Genomic DNA, 24,147 nt, shown 5'->3' on the forward strand with positions numbered 1-24,147 from the left:
AAAGTGTCCTGGCCCCACTCCTGTCAAGCTCCCACCTAAAGGATTTCCGTTGCAGCCAGCTGCCTATTCACTGTGCAGTCAGTCCCATGCTCCAAAATCAATCTGTGTTCCATGTGAGCTGTAAATCAAAATCCTTTGCAGTAGCCATTGGATCTTAGCCTTGATGCAACAAACCCGCAACACAGTGAGTTTCCCGCAACGCCTCCAGGCCCGTACGGCTGGGCAACACTGAGCAAGTCTGTTAACGTGTCTGTGCCTGCTTTTTCCATTAGTGCAATGGAGACGCTCGTTAGCAGTAACGTAACAGTTACTTCAACACAAGCCATGGGCTCCCTCAACAGTCCAGCTGATAACTGAGAGGGTTCCTAAGTGACCTATGGGCGGTGGTAGTGCATACAGCATGGATACACTGGACAAAGGATGCTTCTCCTTGGGGTGGGCTGTGGAGTTGGATGGCGAGAGATTGCTTCACACTATTCAGAATGATGTGCAATTTGAAAAATATGCGTTGTTTGTGTCTGGTATTTACTCTCTGGATTCTTTTCCAAAGGGCTTTAACTCCGCTTAGATTTCTATAAAAGATGTTGGGCTATGCACACTCTTTCACCCGGGAGAGTTTTCGTAGTTTATGGTTTTTGCGTAATTGAGCCTCTTGTTGTAAGTTGCTGCATTTGTATATGTAGAGTTGGATGTAGCGATACCATATTGCCCTTTCCTATTTGCTGGGTCTGTAGGAAAACCACCCCTTTCATTCCTCCTACTGGTAACTCGTTTCTCTCTCATCTGCAAAGAACCAGTTCCGATGGAATTGGGTTTCTCTATTTTTTGTTAGAAATTTCATTAATTTCTGTTCTTATTTTTACTACAATAAATTTATACTAAAGTAAATTTTTATTTCCATAGTCTTGAGCAACCTACTGACTATACGAGCCGTGGGCAAACTACGGCCCGAGGGCCAGATCCGGCCCATTTGAAATGAATAAAACTAAAAAAAAAAAAAAGACCGTACCCTTTTATGTAATGATGTTTACTTTGAATTTATATTAGTTCACACAAACACTCCATCGATGCTTTTGTTCCGGCCCTCCGGTCCAGTTTAAGAACCCATTGTGGCCCTCGAGTCAAAAAGTTTGCCCACCCTTGGACTATGCCAACAACCAATTAGGATGAAGGTTAACATTAAAAGGGTGTGTCAGGCCTGGCCGGCCTAGCTCAAGAGTTGAGCATCAACCTATGAACCAGGAGGTAACGACCCTGTCAGGGCACATGCCTGCCTTGTGGGCTCGATCCCTAGTGGGGGGGGGGAGCATGCAGGAGGCAGCTGATCCATGATTTTCTCTCATTGGTGTTTCTCTCTCTCCCCCACTCCCTTCCTCTGAAACCAATAAAAGCATATTTTTAAAAATACCAGGGTGTGTCAGCATGGTGCAAATGCTTAGAACTGAGTAAAGGTCTACGTCAGTGGTTCCCAAACTTATTTGGCCTACCGCCCCCTTTCCAGAAAAAAATATTACTCAGCCCCTGGAAATTAATTTTTTTTATTTTAATAGCAGTTACTCATCGCCCCCAAATGCACCTGTGGCCATCACCCCCCCCCCTGGATCGCTGCAGCGCCCACGGCGGGGGCGGGGGCGGTAGCGCCCACTTTGGGAATCACTGGTCTACGTTTTGGAAGTCTAGGAGTGCTTACGAGAACACCTGTTAGTCACACGTTGATTGCTGTTAAAATTATGGTGGGAACAGTTTGCAAAAAGTCAGCAGGGCGTTACCATGGCCGGTCATGTTGCATCCCATGTCATCTCTGGGTGCATTGATGCACCGCTTTTCTAAAACCCTGCATGTAAGCCATCAGTGTTTGAGGTCTCGGGGTGTATTACCCGTTTAACACGCAGAAGGATCCAGGAGGTAGGGCTCCTTACACTCTCCATTGTGCAGCTTGCAAACACAGGGACAGGAAAGTGAGGATGAATGGTGCTGGACTTTCCTTCTTCTTTCACCAGCATGTGTTGCAGTCTGGGTTCATCGGGCTCTTTGAGAACCTTCTTCACCTTCCTGTCCAGACCCAACGACCACCTGGAGCTTTGAGCAGGGACTAGGCCTTCATGGATCCACCCCAGGACGCAGCTCAGCATTGATTTCTGCATCTTCCCCGATGGCCTCAGAAGAGTCTTCCTGGGAAGTCACGGCAGCCTCTCCTCCTTCCCTCCCAGAACTGCCCATGGGGCCTCGGTGAAGGGAACCCCAGTCCTGGCACCACCTGTCCTGCCCCTCTACCGGGGGCTGCTCCAGCAGCGGCACAGAGGTGAGGAAACCCTGCAAGAGAGGCCCTGGGAAAGGACAGCGTCCCCTCAGAGAAAAAAGCATTTCTGGGACACCTGAGACGGAGACACGTTGATCCCGTGGCCCCTTATCGGGTCAGAGGGAAGCCGGAGTCTCTTCCTCAGGTGGGAGAGATCAGAACCGATTTAGGTGTGAATGTCAGTACTGCCACAGCCACGGGCCACATGTGGGTGGGATGCCTGCGGAGAGGAAGGGGGTCCCACTTCCTCCCTCCCGGGAAAGCCTCCTACAGGGCCTTGTGGGCTTGAGGCGCAGCCTGGGTCCCAGTCGGCCCGGCCTTCCCTCAGAAGGGCCGCTCCAACAGCAGCACGGACAGGACAAGCTCGAACTGGAGGGGCGGCAGGACAGCAAAAGCATGTTCCAGAGGCTCCTCAAACGGCGGTTGAAGGACAACTGACCATCGCACCTCACCTGACGGGTGCTGGGCGGGGGTTCCTTTTGGGGCCAAACAGTAAGGAATAGGCGGAGGATTAAGTCAACCAGTTTGACTGAAAACGCTTTTGGCATGAGCGTGCCCGGAGCCCAGGAAGGTCCTGGCCTTTTCTGGGGGGAATGGGACCGCCCTGCGGCGCTCTGAGGCCGGGAGGCTGCGCAGCAGTGGTCCTCAGCTCCTGTGTCATGGCTCCGTGACGCATGCAGTCACTTTTCACACCCGGTCTGTCTCCTCCCTGCGCTGCTCTCCTTGGACAGAAAGGCTCTGCAGTGCGAATGCCCTGCGATGCCCATGTGCTTCTGTGCCATTGCGTTGGCTGCCTCCGGGCAGCAGCCCAGTGAGTGCTCCCCTGCATGTGTGCTAATATGAGGTTGGTTTCACGCATCTCTCTTCAGTAAATGGGGATGGGAAAATGGACAGGCACATGCAAAACAAAAACAAAAAACTAGACCACCAACTTATACAGACACTAGAATAAACCCAAAATGGATAAAGGGCTTCAGTGTATGTCGTGAAACCATAAAATTCCTAGAAGAAAGCAATGGCAGCAATCCTATCAGACATTTCACTTAGCAATATTTTCACTGATACAACCCCTAGGGCAAGAGAAACATGGGAAAAAATAAACAAGTGGGACTGCGTCTAAATAAAAAGCTTCTGCACAGCAAAAGAAACCAGGATCAAAATCAAATGGGAACACACTGTATGGGAGAACATACTTGCCAATGATACATCTGATAAAGGGCTAATTTCCAAAATATATCAAGTTCTCATACGATTCCACAAAAGGAAGACAAAACAGTCCAACCACAAAATGGGAAGAGCGCCTAAATAGACACTTCTCCAAAGAGAACATAGAAATGGCTGAGAGACATATGACAACATGCTCAGCATCACTAATCATCGAGAGATGCCAATTAAAACGGCAATGAGATACCACCTCACACCTGCCAAATTGGCTACCAGCAGTAAATCAGCAAATGACAAGTGCTGGTGAGGATGTGGAGGAACAGGAACCCTGGTACAAGCTCTGCAGAAAACAGTGTGGAGTTTCCTCAAAAAATTAAAAATGGAACTGCCATTGGACCCAGTGATCCTCTTCTACGAATATATCCCAAGAAGCCTGAAACACCAATCAGAAAGGCAGAGAGATGCCAATTAAAACGGCAATGAGATACCACTTCACACCTGCCAAATTGGCTACCAGCAGTAAATCAACAAATGACAAGTGCTGGTGAGGATGTGGAGGAACAGGAACCCTGGTACAAGCTCTGCAGAAAACAGTGTGGAGTTTCCTCAAAAAATTAAAAATGGAACTGCCATTGGACCCAGTGATCCTCTTCTACGAATATATCCCAAGAAGCCTGAAACACCAATCAGAAAGAATATATGCACCCCTGTGTTCACAGCAGCACAATTTACAATAGCTAAGATCTGGAAACAGCCCAAGAGCTCACCAGCAGATAAATGGATAAAAAAGCTGTGGTACATTTACACCATGGAATACTATGCAGTAGTAAAAAAGAAGGGTCTCTTACCCTTTGAGACAGCATGGAGGGACCTGGAGAGCATTATGCGAGTGAAATAAGCCAGTCAGAGAAAGACAGGTATCACAGGCTCTCACTCATATGTGGCATCTAATGAACAGGATAAAGTGACAAACAAAATAGATCCAGAGACATGGAAGCATGGAACAGACTGAGGATCCTCAGAGGGAAGGAGGGGGAAGAGATCAATCAACGAACTAATATGAAAATATGCATAAACCATGGACACAGACAATAGTGGGGTGAAGGCCTGGGGAGGGGCAGGAGTGGGGAGGGGCGTCCATGGGGGAAAAAGGGGGCCTTATGTAATACTTTCAACGATAAAGACACATTTTAAAAACAAAGTGTGGAAAGGGGATGTGGAATGGGAACGTGGGGGAAAGGCCTGGTGAGGGGCAAGAGTGGGGAGGGGCGTCCATGGGGAAAAAAGGGGGCCTTCTGTAATACTTTCAACGATAAAGACACATTGTAAAAATAAGAAAGTGTGGAAAGGGGATGTGGAATGGGAACGTGGGGGTGCACCATTGTGGTCTTTGCGTAAGCCATTATGAATAGGACCCCAATGCAGGCAGATGTTCACTGCTCCCTATCACTGAGTCGCACTGCCCTAGGACAGTGGTTCTCAACCTTCTAATGCCGCGACCCTGCAATACAGTTCCTCATGTTGTGGTGACCCCCAATTTCATTGTTACAAATTGAACATAATTAAAGCATACTGATTAATCACAAAAACAATATGTAATTATATATATATGTTTTCCGATGGTCTTAGGCGACCCCTGTGAAAGGGTCATTCGACCCCCAAAGGTGTCGGGACCCACAGGTTGAGAACCGCTGCCCTAGGAGAGGTTTCTGATGGATAACTTCCTCCTGGCACCCAATAAAGATACGAATTAAAGGAAACTAACTTTAGAATTGAGGTTTCCTCACCCATCGTGTGGCCTGTTCTGTCAGATCTGCGACCACCACATTCCAGTCCCCGAGCAGCTGATCCCAGTTTATCCAGAGGAGCAGATGGGGATGGAGAGGAGGGAGGGCCCAGAGAACACGCACGGCACTGTTGGTGGCCTTGCAGCAGGACCAGCCTGCGATCCTCTGGGCAGAGGCAAAGGAACAGCATCCTGCAGGGCAGGGAGAGCTGGAGCAGAGGGCGTGCCCACAGGAGGGCCCTGCGGGTGGTGCTGGTGCCCCTGGCCTCAGGCTGCAGGGCCAGGCCTTGTTGCCTGGTGTCCCGGAGGTGAGCGGGAACAGCAGTTTCCTGCCTGTCCCAACAGAGGCAGCACGTCATTGAGTTACTAAGAGTCGGGATTGGGGCAGAATGCATTTCATTTCAGGAGGCACCAGTGATTAAATCTCTCCCCCACCTGAACCTGATCCTGTCTAACAAGGAAGTGACCGTGTTTGACTGGAGTGAAAATGAATTCTGCATTCTCTCCCTGTGCTTTCAGGTGCGCCCAGAGCTGTGTTGCTGCAAACACACGTCCGCGTCTGCAGACAGAAGTGGCTTGAGAACAGGTGCGTTTATTAGACTCTGAAGCTGTGACCTCAGCAGAGAGCAGGGGAGCTCCCTGGAGCCCGGCAAGCTGGTCTCACAGCCCTGGAGAGGAGGTCAGTGAGGCAGGGCGTGTCCCTCTTGAAACACAAGGGCCTGACTTCAGCCTGGTCATGGGGGGGCGGGGCGTGAGCAGGAGAACGTGGCATTTCGCTGTCATGGGTTCCTTACTAGGTGTGGCACCGTATGCTCCATGCTTCCACATGTCAGCTGACTTCCTCTTTTCCATAGACCCATCCTGGAGCAAGATTCCCGTCCCAGATGTGAGGTGGGCGCGCAGACTACAGAGGAGGTGGGGACCGTGCCCACTGGCAGAGGTCAGACGGGGATGGCCTCACTCCGGCAGCCACATCAGGTCAGGCCTGCCAACCACAATCCACCGTGTGCCCTGTTGACGGCTTCCGTCATCTCCCCTTGCCTCGCCCCTGCCTGCTAGGCTGGCTGTTGGCAGGGGGAGGGGGAGGAATGGCAGAGCTGGTCCCTGCCCTGGGCAATGAGCCTTTTCTCGGGGAGAGGGATCTGACACCGATGCATGCGGTGGGGAGCGCCTCGAGGGCCCCTGTGAGGCTTGGGGGGCAGGAGAAGAGCGGGGTGAGAAGGACCAGGGTTGGGTGAGGTGGCATGTGGCTTGCTGAGGGTGGTGCTACCGGCCCACCTCTCTACATGAGGGCGCACAGAGAAGGGGCCAGCAGGGGTAACGGGGGGAGTCAGCGGACACCCCCTATCTCCCCACCTAAAGGCCTTGTCCTCACGCCCACGTGTGGGGTACAGCAGGAGACATGGGGCCACCTGTGAGACGGCATACGGTCCCAAGTTACAGACTAGGGGCCAGAATCCAATGATGTGCACACACGTCCAGCGTGTCAAGTTCCAGGCCAGACATCAGAGGCGCCAGGAAGCAGGAAAATATTGGGAGAGAGTGGGGGTAGCGTAACACATGAGTCAATGTTTTCCAAATGCCAGAAATGGTCCATCTAGAGGCAGAAATTAGCTGGCAACTGGCCTGGGCCCGGAGATGGTCGTGGAGATGGACTGCGAACAGCAACACGGGGTCTCTTTGGGGCGATAGAAAGGTTCTGAAACTGGGGTGTGGTGACGGTGGCAGAACCCTTTAAATTTCCTACAAGTCCCTGCTGTGCACACTAACTGCCCGTTACACCTCGGAACAGGGGGTAGCGTAACCAGGAGTCAGTGTTTTCCAAATGCCAGAAATGGTCCATCTAGAGGCAGAAATTAGCTGGCAACTGGCCTGGGCCCGGAGGTGGTCGTGGAGATGGACTGCAAACAGCAACACGGGCGATAGAAAGGTTCTGAAACTGGGGTGTGGTGACGGTGGCAGAACCCTTTAAATTTCCTACAAGTCCCTGCTGTGCACACTAACTGCCCGTTACACCTCGGAACAGGTAATTGTGAAATGCACTGCGAATGCCCCAGCCATGGAGGCTTTCATGACACCAAGGACTCCCCTGCCTCTTGTGTGTTCTGTGTCCTCCATGCTCCACCAGAGGGAGGCACTGTGCCAAGGCCAGGAGGTCCTGCCTGCCGGATCCACCATCCTCTGGATCCTGCAGTGTCCTCGATGCTCCACCAGAGGGAGGCACTGTGCCAAGGCCAGGAGGAGAGCTGGTGAGTGTGCAGGCGCCTGTCTGCCTGTGTGTCCCTGAGTGTTCCTGCGCTGGCGCCCTTCAGGTGGACATAATGGTCGACTCACAATTCCACCGCCCAGGGCCGGCTCCCATAATCCACCCCGCGCCTGCAATTCCACTTCGGGGTTGCCTATTCTTCACGCCTCCCACAGACCCAGCTGCAGTTTCCCTGGCAACCAAGCTGGGCCCTTAGCTTCAGCCTCTAATCACAGGAAGGCACACAGAGTGGGGAGGGGTGTTGTCCCCGTCACAGAGCGCCCTCCCCAGCTCGGGACCCAGTGGGGATGCGCAGCAGAGCCGTAACCAAGACGACAGAATGCAGCTGCCTTTCCAGCAGCCAGGCCTTCTCCCTCCTCTCCGCCTGCCTGGTGTCAGGCAGCCAAGGGCAGGTGTGGCATAAACGCGCTCCTCAGTCCCAGCAATTGTTCTGAGTGTGAGTATAGGGTAAAGGAAAGATGCCATAGACATCTCTCAAAAGGCAAGACACATCACAGCGGATGAGCAAACCTGGCTGTAAGTCCAGGATTGTATTTGAAAGCAGTACAGCCGAGGCACTGGGGTGCTTAGGCTTCCCCACCACAGGGTGCCTCCACTGCCCCGGAGCCTCTTTAAAAGAGCAGGTCCTGGGCACCCCCTGCCCCCGCCCAGAGGCTGAGTCAGTAGGTCTGGATGTGGCCCCTGCAGGAGCCTCATTGAGTCCTCCTCCCGTGAGAGCCTAGGTTGCTGCCGTGGAAACAGCCATCCTGACGGGAGGAAGCCTAGCCCTGGGAATGGGAGACTCTTCCTTCCAAAGGAAGCGTGTTCTCCTCATGGCCTGCCGCGCTGGCTGACAGCTCACTCGGGATGAGGGGAGGAAGCCACGTGCCCAGGTAACTGTGTGCTAAGGCCAGCATTGTCCTTGCTCTCCTCCGCGGTCCTGGAACCAAAAGTGTGAAGTTGAAACCTTGCCTTCGCTAAGCAATCTCACTGCTTTTCATTTCCTGTCAGGATCCCTGTGCTTAGTTACTTTAAAAGTTTGTGAGACCGTGTACAGAGGCCGTCATGGGGCAGAGCACAGGAGTTCTGTGGGAAGTACAGTGAGCTGAGATTTTACCCGTCCATGCGAAGGACCAGCTGTGAGGCTTCTCCGTGACATTCGCTCAGGGGCATTTTCACTTTTAAAAAATATATATATTTTATTGAGTTTTTACAGAGAGGAAGGGAGAGGGATAGAGAGTTAGAAACATCGATCAGCTGCCTCTTGCACACCTCCTATTGGGGATGTGCCCGCAACCAAGGTACATGCCCTTGACTGGAATCAAACCCGGGACAATTGAACCCGGGACCCTTCAGTCCGCAGGCCGATGCTCTATCCACTGAGCCAAACGAATCAGGGCCATTTTCACTTTTTATGATCATATGTTTTCACGTTCATGCATGCTCTCCGGGACAGACCGCATAGGCCAGGATGTTCATGATGGAAACAAAAAGTGAACCAACCCTTGTTTCGTGCACAGCCGTGGACACTTCCGCAGCAAACATTCTCCTCCAGCCACGATGGGCACTGCTGCTATGGCCTGATCCCTGGAGTTCAAACAGCATCTGTGGAGTTCCTGAAGAAGGTGAGCATCTCAGTGGGTTGGGACTATTACAGGGTGCAGGTTCTCCCTGGACTTCCTGTAGGGGCCCAGCCAAACCAGGACATAGGTGCCATCAGTGACTGGAAAGAGGGAGCCCTCACAGGGGGAATTTACCAACATCCGTGGGAACATGAAGATCATGGTTTAGCCTTTTCCAGAGCAGGGCCAGGGGAGGCATGGGTAGGGGAGGTCACACCTAGCGGCATTCCTAGGATTTTGGTTTAAGGACATGGGTAGATGGCAGAGCCCGCCCATGACACAGGGCACATAGGTTTCAGGTCCCCTGTAGAATTGCAGGGCTTGTGTGACATCTGAGGGGAGGTGCCCACAGGTCTCAGCCTGAGGGGTCTCTGTGGTCCACCTGAGATTGCTTAGGTCAGTAGTCAGGAAACCGCAGCTCACGAGCCACATGCGGCTCTTTGCCCCTTGAGTGTGGCTCTTCCACAAAATACCACGTGCGGGCACGCACGTACAGTGCGATTGAAACTTCGTGGCCCATCCGCAGAAGTCGGTATTTTGTGGAAGAGCCACACTCAAGGGGCAAAGAGCCGCATGTGGCTCGTGAGCTGCGGTTTCCTGACTACTGACCTAAGCAATCTCAGGTGGACCACAGAGACCCCTCAGGCTGAGACCTGTGGGCACCTCCCCTCAGATGTCACACAAGCCCTGCAATTCTACAGGGGACCTGAAACCTATGTGCCCTGTGTCATGGGCGGGCTCTGCCATCTACCCATGTCCTTAAACCAAAATCCTAGGAATGCCGCTAGGTGTGACCTCCCCTACCCATGCCTCCCCTGGCCCTGCTCTGGAAAAGGCTAAACCATGATCTTCATGTTCCCACGGATGTTGGTAAATTCCCCCTGTGAGGGCTCCCTCTTCCCAGTCACTGATGGCACCTATGTCCTGGTTTGGCTGGGCCCCTACAGGAAGTCCAGGGAGAACCTGCACCCTGTAATAGTCCCAACCCACTGAGATGCTCACCTTCTTCAGGAACTCCACAGATGCTGTTTGAACTCCAGGGATCAGGCCATAGCAGCAGTGCCCATCGTGGCTGGAGGAGAATGTTTGCTGCGGAAGTGTCCACGGCTGTGCACGAAACAAGGGTTGGTTCACTTTTTGTTTCCATCATGAACATCCTGGCCTATGCGGTCTGTCCCGGAGAGCATGCATGAACGTGAAAACATATGATCATAAAAAGTGAAAATGGCCCTGATTCGTTTGGCTCAGTGGATAGAGCATCGGCCTGCGGACTGAAGGGTCCCGGGTTTGATTCCAGTCAAGGGCATGTACCTTGGTTGCGGGCACATCCCCAATAGGAGGTGTGCAGGAGGCAGCTGATCGATGTTTCTAACTCTCTATCCCTCTCCCTTCCTCTCTGTAAAAAATCAATAAAATATATATATTTTTTAAAAGTGAAAATGCCCCTGAGCGAATGTCACGGAGAAGCCTCACAGCTGGTCCTTCAGCATCTGTAAGGCTAAGCCTGTGGATGAGACTGGCCTCGGTCACTCACACCTGCTGGTGATGAGGCCGTGCTCTGGGGTCCCTGAGATGAGGAGCAGCGGGGCCGGGCCATGGGGCAGTAGAGAGGAGCTCGCTTCTGGTTCTGGTCCCTGCGGAGGTGGGCATCCATCTCCCCACAGATCCCCACAAAGGGCACGGTGGGTTGTTAGAAGGGCAGGGAGAAACATGACTCAAGTCTTCAGCATCTTACCGAGGGCCACAGGTCTCAGGCCGCCATGAGACAACTGTGAGCCTGTGCTCTCGGGTGAAGGAGCAGGGTCCAGTCCCTGAGATTTCTGCCGCTGCTACCTGGGCACAGCCGGGCACTCTAACCACTCAAGGTCTTTGTGCAGGAGTCCGTGTTTTCCCAAAGTCTTCACCCCTGTGTGGGGGTGAGGGAGGTTAGGACCAGAGCTGAGACAGCAAACGATGAGGAAAGGGGCTGAGGCGGACCATGATGGAAAATGGAAGAACCAAGCCCTTCCTACAAATTGACCCTTTCAGTCACCAGGTTGAGACAACAGGATCCCAGTGGCTTCTTGGGGACAAGTCCCTGGTTCCCCTTGAGAGACTCCAGGGCCTCAGACCCTTTCTGTCCCCTTAAGAAGAAGGGGGTAGAGGGTATGGTTTTCTGAGCTGCAAGAACCCAATGAGGGAAATGGGGTATAAATGCTTCCTAAGTCACATGATCCCAGGAACAGGGACCCCCAGGTGTCCTGTACAGTGGACACTATTTCTGACATTGACTTGATGGTTTTGCATTATTCCATGGGCTCTCCTCTGTAGAAAACACACTCCAGTGGCCAGGGTACCTGAATTGCTCAGAAGTGGAGACCTGAGACCTGCCCATCACTAGGAGGGTTTGATGGCTGCTCCCCCCGGACAAAAGGCTGTGCTGTGCTCAGGGCAGGGATGTGTACAACACAAGGGCCGGGTCCCCCTTGAAGAATAGATTGTCTGAGGACAGCGGGCTGGGCAAGACATCCTGGGAGATGCTCTGGGTGTGTCAGCCGGATGTAAATGCTTCCTAAGTCACATGATCCCATGTACAGGGACCCCCAGGTGTCCTGTACAGTGGACACTATTTCTGACATTGACTTGATGGTTTTGCATTATTCGATGGGCTATCCTCCGTGGGAAACACACTCCAGTGGCCAGGGTACCTGAATTGCCCAGAAGTGGAGACCTGAGACCTGCCCATCACTAGGAGGGTTTGATGGCTGCTCCCCCTGGACAAAAGGCAGTGCTGTGCTCAGGGCCTGGTCCCCCTTGAAGAAGAGATTGTCCGAAGACAGCGGGCTGGGCAAGACATCCTGGGAGATGCTCTGGGTGTGTCAGCAGCTCTTGTGATATTTACTCAGGCATCTCAACTCAGAGAGGACACTGGAATGATTCACCTTCAAAGAAATAAGGAGGAAAGCAGCGCCTTCTCCTGCCGGGGTCCAGCCCCGGAGGTCCAGGGGTTCCCAAAGGTGTTGACGGAGTCGCCGAAGAATGTTTTACACGGAGACAGCGTTCAGAACTCTCTAGCTCTTTTTAGTCTCCGTGGATCTTCCTGTGCCTGGCTGAGGCCGGTCACAGAGAAAGATCCTGAGGCAAGCTGAGCCTTTATTTTTTTAGTCAGAGGTAAACAAGGTAGTGGTTACCAAAGTTACACTGTTCTTGTGAGTTTCACTTGTTTACACTGTTCTTGTGAGTTTCACTTGTTTTTGTTCCTGTTCTTGCTGCACTTCCCTCAGCCCATTAGCTTCCCAGGTAAGATCTAGGGAGCGTTATAAGGTCAAGCCTAAATATGCTAAGAGGACTGTGCCCTCTAAGCTGTGACTTGTTTGTGACTTTGCCAACAGGTCAGTCCGAGGCTTAACCCTATATTGGCTCCCCACATTCTCCTAATAAGAATACTGACGTTCTGCACCTCCCCCAGGCTTCCTTTCCTGCCAATGGAAACCTTTTCTGCAGCCCAGCTCCAGGACACCGGCCTTGCAGTGATGGCCCGTGCTGTTACAGGAGAAGGAGCCCAGCATGGCCTGTGGAGGCGAGGACGGCCTGGAGGAGGCCCTGCTGCCCTCAGTGGCACCCTCATCAGCTCCTCCTCTCGGTGAGTCTGTCTGGGCCTCTCCGCCCGCTGTGATCTGTTTTAGGGTCCGTTCAGGGCAGGCTACACGCTGTCCTGGTTAAGGGCAGGGGGAGGCAAGGACCCCCAGGTCGCCTCTCACAGGGACAGACTGGAAGGTGGGCACAGGAGCACCTGTGGGTAAGGTGTGCCGACATCCCAGATTCACAGGGGCTCCTCTGACTGCACCGGCACTTGGGTTTATGCCTTCTGCCCGACTGTGCTGATCTTCAGCAGCAGTGCCCGCCTCTGAACGGGAATATTCGTGAGGGGAGAAGAGGACGCTGCCTTTGCTTCTAATCTGCTAACTGAGCTAAGATGCAACATGGGCGTGGTCCATGTGTACAAATGCTCAGTGACCTCAGTGAGAATGCTCACTCTCAGATCTCTACCCCACATCTCCAGGTCCTTCCCATTGGGAGGAGCACGTGTGGCCTGTGAGTCTGTGTGATGATGCGGGAACGGGACCTATGACACACCTCTATGGCTCACAGTGCCCCAGGTGGTCTCTGTGGAAAGGACACCTCTTTAAAGTTTATTTTTAATGACAGTTTACATTCCATATGACTTTGTATTAGTTGCAGGGGTACCGCATAGCGGTTAGACAGTGATATACTTTACAAAGTGTTCTCCCGATATTCCCAGTACCTTCCTGGCACCATACACACTTATTACAACACTAGAGGCCTGATGCACAAAATCTGTGCAAGGTGCTTGGCCCTCGAAGCCCCGGCTGCCTCGCCAGCCCTTGCAGCCCCGGCTTCATCCGGAAGGTCTTCTGGACAGTCGTCCGGGAGGATGTCCGGACAGTCTTTCTGCTGTTCAGTCTAATTAGCATATTAGCTCTTTATTATATAGGACTATTAACTATAATCCCTACGCTGTACATTATAGCCCCACGACTGTTATAACGACCACTTTGTAATTCTCGGTCCCTTCCCCCTATTCACCCAGTCCCCACCCCCTCTCCTTGGCAACCATCCGTCTCGTTCTCTGTGTCTATGAGACTGCTTCTGTTTTGCTTTTTCATTTATGTTGTGCTTTCGAATCCATATGTGAGTGCACTCCTATGGTAGTTGTCTTTCTCTGACTTATTTCTCTGAGCATAACACCTTCAAGGCCCATTTACTTGGAGCCTCTCTGCACGTCTTGACTCACCTCCCTTGTCTGAGCTGTTACTTCCCCGTCTCTGCTTCTGTGGGCCGTACTCCTGTGACTGCAACGGACACTCTCTTCTGGGGCTTGTCTTTCATGTTGATGAAGATTTCACATGCTCTATCCAGGTCAGTGGGGCAACTGTGCAAATGTGTACCTTGTCACAAACAATATGAGCACCGTGGGCACATCACCCCTCCCCTCAAAAATATTAAATGCAGCAGAGTGATAAAGAATGCAATGGTCACATGGGACCAATATGACTGACTGATTGTTTTCTAAGATGAGCATAGAAAAGTGATTGTGGCTCAGAAAACGTGTTGGCCTTGAGGAGACCAGTTGCAGTGGAGTGATAGGCAAAATAAGTCGTATTGAAGGGAATGGAGGAGCAAATGGTCTCAGGAGGAGTTGAAGCAGTTTGGCTTTGGAATTAATACATCAACGTGCCAGTAGCTGCAAAATGACATGTGGGATGGAGGTTGGCTTGCCCCCATTTGTTGTGGGATGGTCCAATGTACAAAGAGCAGGTGATACTTTAGGAGACGGCTCATAAGTGCAGGAGCAAAGTCCCTGAGCAGGTGGGAGGCATGGGATCCCGAGCACAGGTGAGGGTCTGGCTGCACTCAGGAGCAGGTATGCTCAGTGGAAGCAGAGTCACAGAAAAAACAGGTCCATTGAGTTTGGGAAGCACTGAGGAGCTCGACCTCAGTGCTTCTGTGTGCTGCAGGCAATAGTAGTGGAGGTCAGTGGGATGAAGTATGATAGCTAGTGAGTGAGGTAGTGGTGTAGGTAGAGTGAGAGGGAAAGTGAGAAGCAATGCCCCCTGGTTATGCAGTTAAGATAAACAATTCAGTAAGGTTTATATTTTTCTCATCAAACTCAGGTGCTCAGGCACAAGCAGGCTGTGTCCCTATGGGGCACAACAGGAGAGTAGGAAGGTGGTGAAAGGAGCAAGAGAGTTGTTTTGGAGCAGATTATATACCCCGGGGTAGGCTGTAGAGAAGAGGCCTGGTGGAAGGCGGGGGAGGCTGTGGGCTCTACAGTGGAGGCACCAGAGGGGTTCAAGGCTGCCTAAGCAGGTGCATTAGAAGGGAGGGAGCTAGACACCCAGGGAAGGTCTTGAAGCGACAAGAGAGGGGAATGCTAGAGAAGGACGTCATGGAGGGCCCCGAACTTCCGATACCCAGGGCATGACCTTGGCCGGGGGTGCTCGGCTGGGTAGCAGGAGAACCTTCTGGACTACTGCAGAGGTCCGAGTTGTCTGTGCTGGGCTCCCGTGCCCCGAATCCCAGGAGGGTTCTGCGGAGTGAGGTCTGAGAGGACCAATGACAACAGACCAGTGTGTCCACAAGCTGGGGAGAGGCCGTAGGGTGACGACCAGGGGCGGTACCAGTCCTGCTGGTGGGGCAGAGCAGCGACTAGGGCCGCCGGGCCACAGGAATCTCAAAACTCCTGCCTGATCCGCAGCTGATCCTTTGCTGCAGGATCCAGACTAAACCTCCAGCAGATGCTGGCAGAGAAGTGGGCAGAAACCTCACTGCGCACCAACGCGCATGCCCCGAACCCGCCAATGAGCGCGCAGAACCGGCCCTTCAGTACGTCATTCCTGTGCGCCTGTCCCGCTTGTGTCTGTGTTGAGGGCTCCGAGGGCCTCTTCCCTGAGTTTGTCCGCGTTCCCTCTGTTACGGGACCCTCCTCTCCACCCAGTCAGCCTTCCTCGGCCCCGGTCCCTCTGGCTCCACCAGCAAGTCCGCGGGAAACACGGATTTCCCCCCGAGATCGGGGCCCCGGTGTGTCCGACCAGCAGAGGGCAGTGGAGGGCCGTGCGCGGGCCAGCTTCCCTCCGCCCCGCCTTTCGGGCTTGAAAAAAACACGGGAGCAGAGAGCAGGGAAAAGTCCTAACCGCCCTTTGCAGGGCGGCCAGCATGCTCTTCCCGCAGCTCCTGGGGCACAGTGGTTCCTGCAGTGGCTAGTGAGCGGTTTCCTGTGTGATCAAAACCACTTGCTTTCCAAATGGACGATTCTTCCAAAGTCCTTCCTGGGTTACTTAGCAACTTGCAGTCACCTACTCTGAAGGCCAGAGTCACCGGCTTTCCCCAACTGTTGGGGGTTTTCTGGGCCTTTTCAATACAGTGCTCAATAATGACAGTCACTCAGACCTCACTAGGAAACAAAGTCATTCAAAAGACAGCCCCATCACCCAATATCGACCATTAGGAATATTTTGTGATCAATTTCTTAGAGATTTTGCACCAAACACCAGGTTCATTTTAAATATACTAAGGGTCATTTTTGCATCAGGACTTCACCTCCTCTTTTTAAACTCAGTTATTCCTTTTGGAAAGTCATTTTTAGATTGTTAGTTATATTACTGAAAAAATAAGGGAGGCATACTGCAAACTGTTGGAAGTGTCTGTAAATCTGAAGTTGAACATGCAATGATCTATGATCCAGAAGCAGCAGTTTCTGTGTGAGAGCAGGGGTTGCAGTGCCGGTGGTCTGCACTCTTTTCTCTCAGCACCAGGAAGAGTACCAGCAGTTAGTGGGTTCTCAGTAAATATCTTGAGACGAGAGCCCCAGTGCACAAAATTCGTGCACAGGTAGGGTTGAGAGCAGGGGCTGCAGTGCGGGTGGGCTGCACTCTTCCCTCAGCACCAGGAGGAGTACCAGCACTTAGCAGGGCTCAGGAAATACTGGGAGATGTTTTCAAAAATTTACTTTTGTGATCGTTTTTCTTTTTATGTATCTAAGATCCATCTTTTGCTAGTCCTCAATTATTATAATGTACAAACAGTTTTCTACATGTTTGCTTTTTTTAAAATTTGGCTCTTTGTGGATCAGCATTTCTCTGTCATTAGCATTTCTTAACATCAGATTTTCTGACTTACATTCCTGGGTGAAGGAATGTAGCAATATGTAGCAACTTGTAGGATCCTGTGCAAGGCAAATTGTCTAAAATGTGGGTGTGTGTTTATTCAAAAAGTTTTCATACCATTATTGTTTATATTTCTAAAACCGTGTAGGAGTAGTGGACAAAACATTTGGCTCAGTATCAGCAAAGTTGAATTTCAAGAAAATACAGGAATGGCATACTATCAACCATAAAAACTTCACAATGACTGTAAAAATGAAAGTGATATGCAAAACATGTTGAAAGTGCTTGGGATGTTGGTGATTACTCTTCCTTTGTCTTTTCTCTGTCTTCTTAAATGGCTAAAATCAGACCAATTTCCCTTAGGGCCTGAGGGGAAAATAATGGAGTGACTAAATGGTAAATTTCAGTGGGTTCTGTAAATCCCCAGGCCCACTGGACAGAAGCAGAGAGCAGTTGGCCCTTACCATGGGGATAATAAAGTAAGGATGCTGGAGGACAGACAAAACAAGTGGATTTCCTACGTTGAAAATACAATGTTAAGCAAAAACAAAGCCAAAAAGATAGCTCCCATCCTTAGGAAGGTAACAGTAGGGTGTTTCTCTTTGAGATAGGAGTCACGGTTTATTTCTGCTTTTTATCACCATTATCAAATATCGCATTTTCACTCTTTAAGACTATATAGGCTACTAAGAAAAAAAAGGAATAAAAATTACTCAAGTCCTTACAGATTATTTTTAGAACACCTAACTCACATGAAAAACCTGAGTTTAATACAATATGTTATAGTCACAATGTAATAAGAATCTCCTTCTGTGTGCAATGCACCTTTATGGATGGGAAGACCTCTAAAGAAATGGATTACACATTATTAATGGTCATCGGCGGGTGATAAAACTGGGGTTTAGATTACTTTATTATACGTTATCAGTCTTCCAAATATTCTACATTGAGGTTTGCGTGCTTAGGGCTAACTGAAAAAAATATACTGGTTCAAAGCCAATGGGAAGACCATTCAGAGAATCAGAAATACATGAGGCTAAGGAACCTAGGCACCTCATTTTCACTAAGACTGCCAAGAATGGAACAGTTCAGCCCCAGGAAGGAACCAGCCAGCTCCTGTGCAGAAACAATTGAGCAATTCTTCCAGAAATGGCTCCCAGCATTTTTTCCAAACACAAAAGGAGGGGGAGAGAGGATTTCGTGGCTCCATGCTGCCACCTGCTGATCAGAGAAACTCAGAGCCATGATTCTTGCAAGAAAATTCCCATTTTCCCCTAGATTTCCAAAATAACAGGACAGAGGATGTCTCAAAAAACATACCTGATGACAGTTATGGTCAGAAACAGTAGAGATTAGCCCAAGGGACGCCTGTAAAACAACACCAGCACCACCTCTTCCATAGTCCCACCCTCAGAACTGAGGAATTTAGAATGAAGTGTCTGGTCCCAGAGCCCACCCCAGAGGATCCAGGGCTGAATTTCCATTGGAGGTTCTAGGCCTGGAGGGGAAGAGAGGGCAGTGGAAGTCTCTGAGCCTCTCTCAGCTAGGTGTTTCCCCTGTTGTAAACTTTCAGTTGATGGACAGGGCCTGTGATGTCCAGGTCCTGTGACTTGACTGCCCAAGCCACCTCACTTAATGGTCTGTGCCAATTCCCTGCTCACCCTGTGCCTGCCCTAGCCTTTGTACAGGCCGGTCCTTTGGAACTACCATCTACCTGATCTCAGAACTCATTCTTGAGACACCTCCTGATGATATCGGGGCCCAGTAGCCTAAGTCAACAACCATGGAGACTCTCACCTCAGGGTTATTTTCCATGTGATCACCTGAGCATCACCATACACAGGATCATGCCTTGAACCAAAGGAAACCACCTGCCCTTCCATGATGTCCGCTTCTAGCATTCCCCTCTGTCAACACCTCACCACTGTGCAAGGCTCAACCAGCTCCCTCCTAATCTCTCTGCTTAAATAACCTTCAATGTCATGCGGGCCTACAGCTAGGAACCCACAACCTTCCTCACTTCCACAGGCCCCTCCTTACTCAGCCTACTCCAGCCTATAAACTCCCCATCTAACATAGCTCTCTTGCTCCTTTCTCCCCCCTCCACACTCTCATGCTGTGTCCCCGCCTGTATGTGAGCACCTGAGCATTGATGACAAAAACACAAACCTCACTGAATTGTTCATCTTATATGCATCACCAAGAGACCAATGCCTCTCACTGTCACCCTGCTCCAACCTCCATCACTACCTCACTCACCAGCACCCTCTTCCATTTCAATGGGGAAGACAGAAGCAATGAGGGTGACTTCTCGCAGGTCCCAGATCCAACCGAGCGGGTCTCTGCCCTGACAGTCTCTGCTGAGCCTGAGCATACCTGCTCCCGCCTGCAGCCAGCCCTCACGCGTGCTCCGCATCCCAGGTCCTCCGCCTGCTCAGGGACTCTGCTCCTGCACTTACCATCACTCCTCTCCTGAACTGTCACCGAGCAGGAAGGGAGAGGAAACCCAAAGGGGATCTACAGAGCCTATACGTGGCTTCCAAGGAATCAGCACATGGGTATTAGAAGCAGAGGGCTGTTGGCTTTTCGGTATGTTATTTACCACCCCAAAACAAGACAACACCCCAAGACGCAGGTAGCAGACAGCCCTAAGGATCCTGAGGACACTGACACAAGGCAATGTTCCAGAGCTGGCATGAACCTCAGAGGAGATGCGTTAAGTGAGGGCGGATGATCAGGGGTTTCAGGGAGCACTGGGTCTACAAAAAGACCCCGTCCTCACGCCTGCTCCCATTCTTTGTCCTGATCTAGGACGAAACCCACAAGGCCACGAGTTTGACCTGCTTGCGACTGGCAGCTACCTCACTGGACTCCTGCGCGCGTGCCCAGAAGCCGCCAATCGGGATGCAGCACCTTGTCCTGTTAGCAACTTTCTGAGTTGCCTGGACTTCAAGCCCCTGTTATGGTGGTTCCCAGAGCTACTAGGTAAGTAGTCTTGCTGGACCTTTTGAGCAGGTACTGAAGCCCCTCCCCTTCCCCTTTGACATAAGCACCCTGGGGAGATCAGACCTGGCTGGGCATATCTGCTCAGCAGACTGATGTTACCTACAGTTTGCAGCCTTCAGTTTCTCTGGACAGTAGAGGGCAGTGGTGCATCGTTTTCCACGCCAGGCCTCCTCTCCCCCGCCCTTTGTGTCTGAAAAAACATACTTGTGTCTTTTCCAGAATTGGTAGATACTTTCTCAGCCCCAGCAGCTTCCCTGCCTTAGCAACCACCTTCACTAAATTGCTCCTTCAGGGGCTTCACAGGTGAAACTTCTAATCTGCAGACTGGAACACTTTGCCTTTCAGATCGCCTGTTCTTCTAAGCTGCTGCCTGGGTTGTTTAGCAACAATTATTTCTGTTTCTCTGGGGCGGATCCTCATCGGCTTTCCCCAACTCATTTTGGGTTTTATGGGCCTTAATGCATACACTAGAGGCCCTGTGCACGAAATTCCTGCAGGGGGTGTGTGGGGGTGTCCCTCAGTCCTGCCTTCGCCCTCTTGCAATCCTGGGAAACCCTCTTGCAATCCAGGATTTCTCCGGTAGAGTCCCTAGGCCTGGCCAGCAATCAGGGCCTATCTGGGCTTTCCTTCCCCAGGCTGCCAGCAGCTGGCCCCGCTCCCGCCGCTGCCACTGCTTGTCATCTGTGCAGTGCTGCCCTCCACTCCCCCGCCACCTGTGGCCTCCCTCTGTGGGTGACAGGCGTGGGGTGTGATGGCTTGGCTGGCCTGGGCCTCCCTCTGTGGGGCGGATCTGGTGCCCCAGATCCATTGCTACACAGAGGGAGGCCCCGCCCATCCAGGACAGTGCCTCCAGCCGCCTCCTGGTGGCCATGGCCTCCCTTTGTGGCTGCCAGCCAGGTGGCCTGGGCCTCCCTCTTTGGGGCGATGGATCGCAGAGTCCCCCCATCAATTTCCTGCAGAGGGTCATCCAAGCATTCGTTCTGCTGTTCCTTTGTTCAATCAATTTGCATATTATGCTTTTATTACTATAGATAATTCAATGATGGCAGTCACTCAAACCTCACTGTAGAAAATTGGATGGGGGAGGGATAAAATATAATAAAGTTATTTAATCCACGTTCCTATCCTCCAATAATAACCATAAAGAGTGTTTTGGGGTCAATTTCTTAGAGATTTTTCATCAAACACAAGGTGCATTTAAAATACACTAAGGTTCTTTTTTGCATCAGGACTTCTACCTCCCCTTGTTAAACTCAGTTATTCCTTTTGGATTATAATGCACAAAGACTTTTCTACATGGTGTTTTATTTTTATATTTGGCCCTTGGCACATGAGCATTTTCCTATGTCATTCCCATTTCTTAAAGTCATATTTTTTTTTACCTCGGCCAGGTAAACTCCTGAGACAGATGCTGGTGAAAAGCAAAGTGGTCCATTGAGTGTGGGACACCTGGGAAAACAGGGACTCTTGTCTCAAAGCCCATCGCCACATGACCCCATCTCAGTGCAGGCAGGGATTTTACAGGCAGAGAGAGGAAAGCAGAACAAAGACATCGAGGGCAGGGGTTGCAAAGTGGTACGTGGCGGCCAGCACGGTACACGCCGATAAGCATCTTGAAACCTGTCAAGTGATGGTCTGGTGTGCGTCATGCTGGTCCTCATCATGCTGGCTCTGGGGCGGAAGGTCAGCAGTTCCCTGGGAACTGGGATGACTGAAGGACACACTCTGTATGTTTTCAAGTTAGTTCCCAGGATTCTTGGACAAACATGCAGCTTATCTACCAGCTGCATTTACAGAAAGAATGTGAAAAGAATGGTGGGTGGGCTACAGCTTCCTACTGTTACATTCCCAAGTGAAGAATTTCCTTTACACCCGGAGGGAAAAGTAATGGAGTGGATATGTGACGGGTCACCTCAGTGGGATTTGTAAACTCCCATCCCCTCCCAACAGGATCAAGGGAGCAGTTGGCCATCCCTGTGGGGCCAAGCCAGGTTGGGAGAAGACACACACAACAAGTGGGTTTCATGCAAGCCTTGTCTGCCAAACTCAAGTGACCTTTAGCATGGAAATGGTAGAACAAGTCTGGTCAGTGGAAACTACCACTGTCTTGTTCTTTGAAGTCAAATCCTCTCTTACCTGCCCTGCCCCAACCCCTCCAACCCTTGCCCCTGCCATCTGTTCTGAAGACGAGTTTTGTTCCCACAGCTGCCAGGTTCTTTTCTTTGAAAATACTGTGCCTTTGTGTGTGGAGTTTAAAATAATCTTCATGCTTGGGCGACCTTCTGAGTCGGAATCTGCGGTAGAACATTTGAGGTAAGAGAAAGCTAAAGCCACAATTGAGGGAGAAGTTTATAGAGGAGCATCTACGGGTGCTAATACCACTAGTCCATAAGCACAGAGGAAAGGTCCATTAGGGGCCTGGGAAGGAGAAATCCTCTCTAATGTGTTGGCTACTGTGAAGTATCATTTGTTCTGGGTCACCCCTTAGTTGGAGGTAGGCAGGGGAATGGAGTTAGAAAAATAGGGATGAAAATAACAGGACAGGCAGATTAGGAAGGGCCTTGTCAGTTTTGTACCAAAGAGTGAAGCCACGCAGGGAAAAAATGACCCTGTAGATATGGCTACATAAAGTAAGTAAATTTATCCCTGCATCTGAAAGCCACAGACATAACTAAGAGGAAAACAACAACACACACACACAACAACAGGAAAAGAACTTGCACCATATATGACAGAATGGCGGTCTCTTTCTATACATACAACTGTTAAAGGAAATGCGCTGAGTATTTTCAAAACACAAACAGGTTCTGGTGTGAGTATGAAGGAACAAGAATTCTCACAGAATGTGGGTGGCAAGACAAATGGATCTGTGTTTCTTGCAGTGCGCACCAAGCCTGTTGCGTGTTTACGCCTTCAATCCAGAACTCTACTTCTGAAACTCTATTCTAAACAACCCGAGGCGGTTAAAATATGGATGCACCACAACATGCTTTTCACATTCCGGGGGGTAGTCTTTGAGGAAGGTATCAATGTGCTTTCCTCATATATATCTTCTTCATTGAATTTCCCTCCAAGTCACTATTGAGTCTTCCTCCCACAAAGCAGAGTGGCCAGTTGAAGTCACCTGCTGCATGTAAATTACAAGAGTGCCTGCCTTTTATCACACTTGGGCTTGTGGCTGGAAACTCTGTACCGGCTACACGCATTACAGGGAAAATTGCAGATAGCACCAGCAGTGGTGCCATGACATCTCCAACTGCCCAGCTCCGCCCTGTTGGGGGATTTATGCTGGCCACCACCCCGTGAAGCACAGGCTGTTCCCGCCCTCATCTGATACCTGTGGAAGCTGGCACACAGTCAGGGGTCTCGGGGCTCCTCACAGAGGGCCCCATAGTTCAGTCAGATGCTACAGATCACACACTGCTTTGCAGGATGCCTTCCTGCCCCCAACACCAGAGGCTAATAAAAGACTCACTGGGGAAGAGGGTAAAAGAGCCGGCAAAACTTTTCAAAGCATGTATGACTTAGTTATTGCTCACAATCGAGTCCTCAATGGAAAGGAGGGGGGTGGGGGAAGCCATGTAGGAGGTGTTTCATACATATCATCCCAGCATTAGGGAACAGTTCAGTATTTACAAAGAAAAGAACCTGAAGGAAATTAATAGGTGCTCATTTCTTTAATAAAAAAAAAGTGTACTGAGAACACACTGCTTCCCCCTGTTTTATTGAGAAAGAATTGGCACACATCACTGTGTAATTTGACGGTGTACAGCATGATCATTTGGTTTACATATATTGTGAAATGATTGCCACAATAGGATTAGCTAACATCCATCTTCTCCTGCTCACAGAATATTGCCATAAAAGCCGAAACCGGTTTGGCTCGGTGGATAGAGCGTCGGCCTGCGGACTGAAGGGTCCCTGGTTCGATTCCGGTCAAGGGCATGTACCTGGGGTGTGGGAACATCCCCAGTAGGAGATGTGCAGGAGACAGCTGATTGAAGTTTCTAGCTCATCGATGTTTCTAACTCTCTATCTCTCTCCCTTCCTCTCTGTAAAAAATCAATAAAGTATATTTTTTTAAAAGATTAAAAAAATATTGCCATAAAAAGAAAATAGAGAAGAAAAGAGAACAATTTTCTCCCTGTGGTGAGAATCCTTAGGATTTATTCCCTGAACAACTTTGCTATGTATTATACAGCAGTGTTAGCTACAGTACTCATGTTTACATTATATCCCTCGCCCTTTTTTATCTTATAACTCAAGTTTCTACCTTTTGATCACCTTCCTCCAGTTTCCCTTTCCCCCACTCTCCGCCTCAGGCAACCACAAGTCTGATCTCCGTTTCTAGGACTTTT

General features: G+C 50.7%; 2 protein-coding genes and 1 long non-coding RNA gene across 3 annotated transcripts in view; all 3 read left to right on the forward strand.

Moving 5' to 3' along the window:
- Positions 1–1,780: 1,780 nt before the first annotated feature.
- Positions 1,781–2,737, forward strand: FAM156A (family with sequence similarity 156, member A). The gene is given in 5 exon segments (XM_014541623.1): positions 1,781–1,840; positions 2,211–2,275; positions 2,277–2,359; positions 2,362–2,415; positions 2,418–2,737. Coding segments are annotated over 5 exon segments (582 nt in total).
- Positions 2,738–5,185: 2,448 nt separating this feature from the next.
- Positions 5,186–24,147, forward strand: part of LOC102247163 — a 39,147-nt gene continuing 20,185 nt past the window's right edge. Inside the window, exons 1-7 of the mRNA XM_014541634.1 lie at positions 5,186–5,557; positions 5,769–5,835; positions 6,104–6,227; positions 7,276–7,358; positions 7,405–7,498; positions 9,015–9,119; positions 12,565–12,738. Coding sequence (XP_014397120.1) covers positions 5,335–5,557; positions 5,769–5,835; positions 6,104–6,227; positions 7,276–7,358; positions 7,405–7,498; positions 9,015–9,119; positions 12,565–12,738 — 870 coding nt within the window. The 5' untranslated portion in view covers positions 5,186–5,334. The remainder of the gene's footprint in view (positions 5,558–5,768; positions 5,836–6,103; positions 6,228–7,275; positions 7,359–7,404; positions 7,499–9,014; positions 9,120–12,564; positions 12,739–24,147) is intronic.
- On the forward strand, positions 13,734–23,383 carry LOC106726509. Its single transcript, XR_001362585.1, has 3 exons — positions 13,734–14,036; positions 19,595–19,768; positions 21,740–23,383. It is a non-coding gene; the product is annotated as an uncharacterized LOC106726509 (long non-coding RNA).

This window comes from Myotis brandtii, unplaced genomic scaffold (genome assembly GCF_000412655.1).
Source record: "Myotis brandtii unplaced genomic scaffold, ASM41265v1 scaffold2750, whole genome shotgun sequence".
NCBI classification, from domain to species: domain Eukaryota; kingdom Metazoa; phylum Chordata; class Mammalia; order Chiroptera; family Vespertilionidae; genus Myotis; species Myotis brandtii.